General features: G+C 44.7%; 1 protein-coding gene across 1 annotated transcript in view; it reads left to right on the forward strand.

The window, feature by feature from the left end:
* Positions 1 to 10,095, forward strand: part of LOC133456413 (tapasin-related protein-like) — a 28,662-nt gene extending 18,567 nt beyond the window's left edge. The window contains exons 7-10 of the mRNA XM_061734888.1: positions 7,326 to 7,464; positions 8,042 to 8,161; positions 9,752 to 9,862; positions 9,990 to 10,095. Of these exons, the coding sequence (XP_061590872.1) occupies positions 7,326 to 7,464; positions 8,042 to 8,161; positions 9,752 to 9,862; positions 9,990 to 10,095 (476 nt within the window). The remainder of the gene's footprint in view (positions 1 to 7,325; positions 7,465 to 8,041; positions 8,162 to 9,751; positions 9,863 to 9,989) is intronic.
* Positions 10,096 to 10,753: the final 658 nt, after the last annotated feature.

Raw genomic sequence — 10,753 nt, forward strand, 5'->3', positions numbered from 1 at the left:
GCCAAGCGATCTACCTTCGAGGAGAGCTGGCTCGTCATCCGCCGTCGTTTGGGGGCCCCCACCACTCTCTTTGCCGATCGCTTCAGAGAAGACCCCGGCTGAGATGAGGTGAGGCTGGCCAACGGCCCCGCTGCTCAGGGCCGAGGCACGACACGCAGAGGTCCTGGTCATCCGCAGGGTCCAGGGCGGCCATGCACCCTGGGCATGAACGCTCCATCACAGCGACCGGTGGGAGAGGGAGCGGACACGCTGCCGTCGCCACGGATGTGCTGGCAGGAGAGAGGAGCGGACACGCTGCCGTTCACACGAATGTGTCGGTGGGAGCGGTCACGCTGCCGTCACCACGGATGTGCCGGTGGGAGAGGGGAGCGGACGCGCTGCAGTCACCACGTAGGTGTCGGTGGGAGAGGGGAGCGGAAACGCTGCCGTCACCACAGCGAGCACGCTGCCGTCACCACCAATATGCTGGCGGGAGAGGGGAGCGGTCACGCTACCGTCAGCACGGATGTGTCAGTGGGAGAGGGGAGCAGAAACGCTGTCGTCACCACAGCGAGCACGCTGCCATCACCGCCAATGTGCCGGCGGGAGAGGGGAGGGCCACGCTACCGCCAATACGGATCTGTCAGTGGGAGAGGGGAGCGGAAACGCTGCCGTCACCACAGCGAGCACGCTGCCGTCACCACCAATATGCCGGTGGGAGAGGGGAGCGGCCACGCTACCGTCAGCACGGATGTGTCAGTGGGAGAGGGAGCGGACACGCTGCCGTCACCACGGATGTGCTGGTAGGAGAGACGAGCGGACACGCTGCCGTCCACACGAATGTGTCGGTGGGAGCGGTCACGCTGCCGTCCACACGAATGTGTCGGTGGGAGAGGGGAGCGGTCACGCTGCCGTCACCACGGATGTGCCGGTGGGAGAGGGAGCGGACGAGCTGCCATCACCACGTAGGTGTCAGTGGGAGAGGGGAGCGGAAACGCTGCCGTCACCACAGCGAGCACGCTGCCGTCACCGCCAATATACAGGCGGGAGAGGGGAGGGTCACGCTGCCGTCACCACGGCTATGAGAAAAGGCAAAAATAGGCGTCTTTACTCAAAAAGAAGAGAACAATCCTCTCTCGTTTCTTTCCTTTTTTTTTTTTTTTTCAAAAGAAAAAAATAATCTGCAAGGAAAAAATAATGTCACATTAATAAAGTGGGAGAGGGAGCGAAACGCTGCCGTCACCACAAATGAGCCGGTGGGAGAGGGGCGTGGCCTTCACCACGGCTGTAAGAAAGACCAAAAAAGGTGTTTGTATTGTTTTTTCAAAAGAAAAAAATAATCCTTTTCTGTCTTCTTTTTTTCCTTTTTTTTTTTTTTTTTCAAAAGAAAAAAATAATCTGCAAGGAAAAAATAATGTTGTCACATTAATAAGTGGGGAGAGGAAGCGAAACGCTGTCTCCCTGCGCAGATTGTGATCAGGTGTCAGGCGCAGCTTGACAGCTTACCTTCTGTCAGCTGGGCAGGGGGGCGGGGCGGGGAGACGCCGCCGCAACCCGACACCATCAATACCGCGCCGGCCACAGCTCCTTGGAGGACGAAAAAAATCGTTACTCCTACCTGAATGGCACGAAGCTGCACAGAGGCCGGCGGGTTTCTTAGGGAGGAAAGGAAGGAGCTTCACAAAGCTCCTATTTCCGTCCTGTACTTCAGACGCGCGATGCGAGAAGAATAAGGAGCCGATCCCATGCTGACGCCGGAAGATATACCCTTCCGGGGGTCATGCAGGGGTCACGGGTGACGTGACATTGTTGGTATTGTACTCGACATGCGCATGCGCGAGGGAAGATATCCAGTGCTTACAGCACCGCCTGGCGGTCAGTAGGGACGAAATAGAACAGTCAGTTACCACGACAGTAAAATAGACCACTTAAGTCTCTACATTTGGAATATCTTCAAGTGCTTATTTGTACATATTAATGTGCCATGTTCTGTTTTGTACTGTTTTGTGCCTTTGTACTGCAATTGAAAAAGTCAATAAAAATATTTGCCAAAAAAAAAATCGTGGGGGCCTCGCTGGTGGTGGCTTTCTTCCCGCCCTCTTCTCCCCTCTGTGGGGTTGCTGGTGGTCTGGGTTCCGGGTTCTTCCTCGTCGGCCTCTGGTCTCGCGGGTGGCGGGGTTGCTCCCTCCCCCTCCCCCACTATAGATACACTTCAGGTGGAGCTTTGATAAGACTATAACACACACACACACACACACACACACACACACACACACACACACACACACACACACACACACACACACACACACACACACACACACACACACACACACACACACACACACACACACACACGAGCGCACTCTTCTCGAAAGTCACGTGATTTCCTGTACCTGTAGAGAGGAGGAGCATCTCTGAGTCTAACTCATAAAAGTATTCAGAGTTCAGAGTCCATGTTGACGTGGACGGAGCAGCAGAGGAGACCAGGTTAGTGTTTGTTCATTCTTCTTTTGCTGTTTAAATGTCATTTCTGTGGTTCTGGTTGGAGTTCAGCTGAGGTGTGAAGTGAGATCTGAGGTTTGGGTTCAGATGGAAACACATAACAGAAGTATAGAAGGTCATCATAAGGTCAGCTAGACAGACGTGTGATGACCTTCCTGTCTTTGAACATTCCCTGTCTTCCTGGTTTTTGTTTTATCTACATTTTAACAGGTCGGTAAACTGTATTTAGTCTCACAAAGTTGGATTTAATGTACATGCTTCCCAGAGCTCTCGATTTACCGGTCAATCTACGCACCTACCCTCACCTATGGTCATGAACTTTGGGTAGTGACCGAAAGGACAAGATCGCGGATACAAGCGGCCGAGATGAGTTTCCTCCGCAGGGTGGCTGGACGCTCCCTTAGAGATAGGGTGAGGAGTTCGGTCACCCGGGAGGAGCTCGGAGTCGAGCCGCTGCTCCTTCACATTGAGAGGATTCAGCTGAGGTGGCTTGGGCATCTGTACCGGATCCTCCTGGACGCCTCCCTAGGGAGGTGTTCCAGGCATGTCCCACCGGGAGGAGACCCCGGGGAAGACCCAGGACACGCTGGAGAGACTATGTCTCTCGGCTGGCCTGGGAACGCCTCGGACTCCCCTCGGAGGAGCTTGAGGAAGAGTCTGGGTGAGGGAAGTCTGGGCATCTCTGCTGAGGCTGCTGCCCTCGCGACCCGGGAACGGATAAGCGGAAGAAGATGAGTGGATGAGTGAGTGAGTGGCTTCCCAGAGGTGTTACTTTGGGTATTCTGTGAGTTAAAAAGACTGCGTCACGTCGTCTCAACAGACAGATGTGTAAGGTTTTTAGAGGTTCTCCAAGCTGGAAATTACGGTTTGATCAGATTTGATTGAATTTGTTCCCAAAACTTTGCTGCATTATTTTGAACATGCAGTTAAATGGAATGTGATGATTTCAGAACAGTTTATACTGAAAAACTGAATATTGTTCAAAGACTGTTTCTATTGAAAACTGTTGTTTTATGGAAGTTTGAACGATGTTAGTTTGAAGCTCCAACGTTGAAACAATTCAATTCCATTCAATTTTATTTATATATAGCGTCTATTACAACAGAAGTTGTAGCTAGGCGCTTTCCAGAGACCCAGAACATGATGAACGATGTTTCCAGATGTGTTTGATTTGCCTTCAGCAGATAATTTAAGAGTTTATCTTTAAAGGGAACCCTGCATATTAAGACATGTAGGTCTTAAAAGATAAATGTTGGTATCAATTATAACAATGTGATATAAAAAACCTTGTTGATGTCTTCGTTTTTATAAAATTTGAAAATATAATTTAACATGTAGGTCGCCATTGTTGTTTACATTCTGGGTAGTGACGTCACACGGTGGCACCTGCTGGCCCCCGTCCACTGTTCTGACACCCAGAAACAGATGAAAACACAGCTAAACAGGTGACGGCGCACCAGAAACACAGATGAAAACACAGCTGAACATTAAGGTGACGGCGCACCTACAAAAAAGTTAAATAAAATTAAAAAAAAGTGCAGCCCCATACAGCATGAACTATAAAAACACCATAAAACTCAGATAGACTAACAGACCACACGTTTCAACTAGCAGATAACCGATGCTACAATAAAAACCCCAGCCAGATCTGGCGTCATTAAATTAAATAAAGATGTTCTTGCCTATTTGAAGCGAAGTCTGCGCCTCCCGTTTCGTCAAAGTCCCGGGCCAGTCCCCTCAGCCTCCGGTCTGTCATCACCCAGCACCGAAGCCGGTTTTAGGGGGGAGAGGGGGGGGCTATGCCCACTCAAACGTGCATATTGCCCACCGGCGTCTCCATCCCGGCGGCGGTAGCGAGAGCGCAGAGCGGAGAGCGGAGAGCGGGTGGTGGAGCGCTGCGGGCTGTAGAGCCCCGGCTACGCAGGCTACGGCGTAGCCTACGCAGGCTACGCCGTAGGCTACGCGCACAACATTGATCATTTTTGCAGATCTCCCGTGCATCACAGAACTTTGATCCAGTTTGCCTGAACCGAGACGTCTTATGGGCTCCCTCGTCAGCCTCCACGGCCAGGAGAGAGCTGCTCAACTATGTTTTAGATACCTGTCCCAGTTAAACTAATGGGGCTTATCTTCCCAGAGCCACCGTCGTACGTCATCGCCCCCAGAATGCATTGCGCAGGTAAAACATGGCGCCTCCCGCAGGTCAAAATATGTAATAAACATGGTAGATTTTTAAAGCAATTAGATTATTTTATGTGTTTCTAACAACATATTTTAGTACAAGAGAACAATTGTGGCTAATTAGGGACTACATGTCTTAATATGCAGGGTTCCCTTTAAGGTTTTACATAAAGCAGTCACATATCAACCACCACAACATGATTATCAATAAAATCACATCTTAGATAAATCAATAAATCCTGTCTTTCAGCTGTAATGAGCTGGATAGATCCCTGCAGACCCCCGTGACCCTGTACAGGATTAAACAGCTATAGAAATTGGATGGATGGAATAAATCCATCAGAATACATGATATTACAAATACCCTGATATTAACAGCTAGACGAGAAATTAGTACTTCAAATAAAACAGAACAACAATTTATAATCAAATCTTTGTGAAATAATCAGTAAATGAGGTTGTTTTAAGAGCAGGAACATTTCTGCTAGCTTCCAGTCTCCTAACATACCAGCATGACTGTAGCTCACCATGACACATGTTCGTTCACTCATTTTTTATGCTCACATCTTTGAATTCTGTCTGGGATGTTTAACAAGTATTCTGGCTCTGATCACATGACACACTCACAGGTTGGTCTACATTTCCTCCCAACACCCTACATAACACATCTATTATAACACTGAGGTTTAAAGCTTTGATACGAATAAAATACAGTTAAAAGTGACAGAAACACGAACTAATGCCTTAGCTGGATGATCAGTAGACAAACAATGAGTTTAAGAACATTCATGGTCCAAATGGAACCTCATAAAGGTTAACAACAGCAGCTGATGTTCTTCCAGGTGAACCAGATGATGGACTGGATGATAAAGGTGAACTTCCATCGGTGGGTTCCCACCTGCCATCAACTACGACTTCCATCATTGATAAAGTTACAACCAGGAACTAATCTTTTCCCCGCAGGTCCAGATATGTCGTTACAACCAAACAACTTAACAACCGTGTTTGTGAACCTTCGTCAGGCTTTCCACCCGTCCCTTGAAATACGGAATTGTTCCGTAATTGGGAATTAAAAGTTGCGTTCCGTATTGAACCAATACAGACACATATTATGCTCTTATTTATTAATGTCATAATACACAGGTGAAGGTCGGAAAATTTGGATATATTGCAAAACTTCATTCGTAGTAAATTCAACTTTAGGTGAAACAAATATATTATTTCCCACTACATGCAAAGTGTGATATTTCAAGCCTTTATTTGTTATAATTTTGGTGATTATGTCTCAGTTTATGAAAACCCAAAATAAAAAATCTCAAAAAATTAGAATATATTATGAAATCAATAAACAAACAAATAAAGGCTTAACACATCTTGCTTTGCCTGTAATGAGACTATGTAATATACATGTATTGGTTTCACCTTTTAAGTTGAATTATTGACTTTTACACCATATTCTTCACCTGTAGGCTATATTCTACATCTTGGCTGATACGTAGCATAGGAGGCTATTTCAGTTACCAGTATGGTACGTATGTACAGTCCTGCAAGTTCAATGCTATTAAAGCACTTTAAACTTTAAATCAAAGCTTTTTGTTTTTCATATAAAATAAATACATTTCTATGCATTATAGAAGTTTTGGGGATGTCCCTTTTTTTGGCGCCTGTGCTGCTGAAATCGGGGTGTTCCTTATTTCTATTTCTGAAAGGTGGCAACCCTAAGTCTACCGCTAGCTTCTCCTTTCATCAAGGCAGGGGAGAGTATCAGGCCAGAATAGATGAATGTCACCGAGCAGTGACTAAGTTTGTGGTGTTGAACATGTAAATGAATATTCTTGTGTAATTGCCACAGAATAATTTGTTGTATTTAGTTCATTTCTACAGAATAATATTGATTTTATTATTATTATTTTATATTAAATACATATTTTATATTAAAAATAATTTTGTGGGGACCCCCTGGCACACTATCGAGGAGCCCGAGGCTGGGGGCGTCTTAAGACCTCACTTGTATTTTTTTGTTCAAAGATATAAAACAAAGTTGATGCTAATCCACCTGTTTGTTCTCCTTTTTTTCAAATGAGAATCGATAAGAGAATCGATAAAGAATCGAATCGTTAAACAGAATCGAAAATGGAATCGGAATCGATAAAATCTTATCAATTCCCATCCCTACCTGCCTGGGTCCAACTATGTTAGTGGTGAACATCGTCATCAACGGTGGTTTTGGGAAACGCACCGCTGATCTCAGACTGACCTTCATGTCTGGATCCAGAATAAACTCTGATGTTTTTGTGTAGAAAACTAAATACGAGCAGGTAACGTTCAGGCTTGTGCTCTTTAGTGTTAATCAGAGAAGAAGTGGTTTCCTGGATAACTTCATAAGTCGTTCTTTGACTTTTTAATGAAACAGAACATATCTTCTCCAGGCGAATACTCGGCTTCACAGATTGACATCAAATTGGAGGCGACTCTCAGTTTCAATTCTCTCTCATCGTCAGTATCAGTAAAACCTCTTTTTTCCACCTCAGGAGTTTTGACAAAGTCATTCATGTAAAGTGGGTGAAAGAATGTAAAATCTAATAAAGTTCTAATAAGGTTTCTGTCTACAGATTCAAAGATGGTCTGTGTTTCTGGTTCATGTGTCTGAATGACTGAAGTCCAGAAGATGGATGATTGTGTGGAGAAAGAGGAGGAGAGACCAGAGTCTCCAGGATCCATCTGTCTCTCTATGAAGAGTGACCATTCCAAATATGAACCCCCAGACTTCAGTAAAGAACCTGGACCTTCAGACACAAAGTAAGACAACTGTTGTTAACTGATTTTATGACTCATTATGACTCTATACTTTCTGTATGTGCCGGTTTATTTGAAGTTTTAGTTTCTTCAAACATCACTTACTCCTTCTTGTTCCTGTTTTTCAACAACTGTGTCTTCTGTGTTCCTCAACCACGTGGTCCTGCTGGTTCAGAGACCAGAGTTTGGTTCAGGATGAAACCAGCTCTCCAGATTGGTCCAGGAGAGTCTGCAGCAGTTTTAGGACATTAGTAATTGTTAGTGACATTAGAAACTACTGAAACAGGGATTTCAGGACGTTGGGATGGGAGCAGTGGGACCGGACGGTAGTCTTCAACCTGGGCAGAGTTGAGCATTGGTTTATCAGCAGTGGGGTGACCCGAGCTTGCTTGAAGGCAGAAGGGAAGACACGAGATTGAAGAGTCATCGTATCGGTCATTTGTATGAGCCTGTGCTGAAGCAGGGAAACATCTAAACCAAGCAGGACTCTCGGGGACCAGGGTTGGAGACCCCTGGTGTAGATCGTCTTCAGTGGTCAACATCAATATTATGAGTGACTGATGTGAATTTGTGTTTGCAGAAGTCAGTACTGCAGTCAGAGACCAGAGTCTCCAGGATCCATCTGTCTGTCTATGAAGAGTGACCATTCCAAATATGAACCTCCAGGCTTCAGTAATGAACCTGGACCCTCAGACACAAGGTAAGACAGCTGTTAACTGATTTTATGACTCATTTATATTTTCTGTGTGTGTGTGTGTGTGTGTGTGTGTGTGTGTGTGTGTGTGTGTGTGTGTGTGTGTGTGTGTGTGTGTGTGTGTGTGTGTGTGTGTGTGTGTGTGTGTGTGGTATAGTCTTATCAAAGCTCCACCTGAAGTGTATCTATAGTGGGGGAGGGGAGGGAGCAACCCCGCAACCCGCGAGACCAGAGGCCAACGAGGAAAAACCCGGAACCCAGACCACCAGCAACCCCACAGAGGGGAGAAGAGGGCGGGAGGAAAGCCACCGCCAGCGAGGCCCCCACGATTTTTTTTTTTTGGCAAATATTTTTATTGACTTTTTCAATTGCAGTACAAAGACACAAAACAGTACAAAACAGAACATGGCACATTAATATGTACAAATAAGCACTTGAAGATATTCCAAATGTAGAGATTTAAGTGGTATATTTTACTGTTGTTGTAACTGACTGATTCTCATCATGGCGTTTAAGGAAAAGAGAAGGATAACGCTAATGAGTGTGTGTGTGTGTGTGTGTGTGTGTATAGGAATATATGTATATAAGAATATCACTAATATATTAAAATTGAATTATTATATGTTAAACATGTAATAATTCAAATTATTTATATATATATATATATATATATATATATATATATATATATATATATATATATATATATATATATATATATATATTATTTATTTATTTATTTATTTATTTACAATTCTTTTCATTATTCAGAGGCAGACAACCCCTCCTTTTGTAGGGTTATTTCCCACTTCCTACTCTCTCTGGTTTTTGGGAAACCTTAAAATTGTGTGAAATGTATCCAGATATAAGAATTATGGTCAGCATTTTTAATCCTGATTTCAGTTTACTTTAAGTAGAAATACACACCTAGAACAGACTATAATAGAATAGAATAGTCATTTATTGTCAGTACACCTTGTAGATTGGATCCCTACAAACAAAAATGTTAGCTTTGTAAGTGTATAAAAAAGTCTGTAAAAACACCTGCCTGTACAAGAATCTCCATCTGTCAACTCCCACGTTATTGTTGTGTAAAATCTAACTTCAAAAAGTTGCACAAACTACTGTCAATAAAGACAAAAGGAGGAGATTCATCACCTCTGCTTCTGAAGGACTTGATAAATACTAGAATAGATGGAATAGTCCAGCGTTAGAAGCTGAGGCCATGAAGTTTCCTGCTGTGTTTTTGAAGGCAGTTTGACGGATTGTAAAGACTGATTCAGTTTGAAAATAAGGACGACAAAGTAGAAATATAGATTTTCTGACCTAGAGTTCAGTTCAGTTATTGTGGATATTAAATGTGAGATGTTTATGAGAGAAGGATGGAAGAAAAAACTAAATTGAGAATACTTGACCAATCAGAAGAAAGTCTGTCTATTTCAGGCTGTTTTTGGTGTGATGTGTCTCCTATGGGGTTATCGGTTAAGTTCCCGGTTCCTAGTTCCTGCCTTGTTCCTACTTACCTTGTGCAGAAGGAGTCAGTTGTGTGATCATTGACTGATGAGATGTGAAGATCAGGATGTTTGGGTTTTTCAGAGGTCGTTACTTCAGAAGAGCGAATTCTGCAGCCTCCAGTTGTCGGTCTACGAAGAGTGACGTCTCCAAAGATCCACCTGAAAACTTCAACAATGAACCTGCTCCAATGAAGTAAGAAAACCATGTCCTCTGGAAGAAAAAAACAACACAACAAATACCTTGAGAACTTGTTTGTGTTTGATTTTTCTTGTAATCGTGGAAACATCCAATAAACCCTGTGTGGACGCTGGTTCTGCAGACGGAGCTCCTACCAGTCGGCTTCATCGGAAAATCTGGGATATGGAAAAAGATCCAGAGCAAGCTTTCCACAAGGTGAGACCGTCCATCAGTCTGAAGAGTCGTAGTCGTGGCATCTGAGGTGTTTAACCTCTGATGCATCGGCGTACGCCCGGTTTGTTATTTTTGTGTATTTTTGTGTCCAATTGTTCAAACACCATCATCCTTTGTGGTTCCGGACGTACGCCGGTTTATGGCGTCCTCAGCTCTGAGGCTGGGCAGCTTGTGGATGTCTGCGTCTCTCCAGTTACTCATATTGCAAATATAAATCCTACATGTGACGTCCTGCTGCTGCTGTTACGCTCATCAGCTGTTTCCTTGTTTTATGAAATAATAATGGAACTTCAGGTCTGGACCTGGACCCTAGTGGTCAGTAGAGGACCTGCAGGTCTGGATCTGGACCCTAGTGGTCAGTAGAGGACCTGCAGGTCTGGATCTGGACCCTAGTGGTCAGTAGAGGACCTGCCTGTTTTCTTTGTTCCTCATTGGACTCAACCGGGAGTGTGAACGTCGGTGTTCCAGCTCAGTTCTCATCATGGTTCAGTGTGTGTAGCATTCTGGACTTCATACCGGAGGTTAAGCAGGTCCAGGTTCCATCATCTTGTAAAGGGCGCTAAAATCGTACCGTGTGTAGGAGTCTTTTTAAAGCGATCCTTTAGCTGCCTTTTCTGCCTCCTCATGGCATCTTTACAACAGCTGCGACGGGCGTAGTGACATCATATAATG

This window comes from Cololabis saira, chromosome 12, assembly GCF_033807715.1.
Source record: "Cololabis saira isolate AMF1-May2022 chromosome 12, fColSai1.1, whole genome shotgun sequence".
NCBI classification, from domain to species: Eukaryota; Metazoa; Chordata; class Actinopteri; order Beloniformes; family Belonidae; genus Cololabis; species Cololabis saira.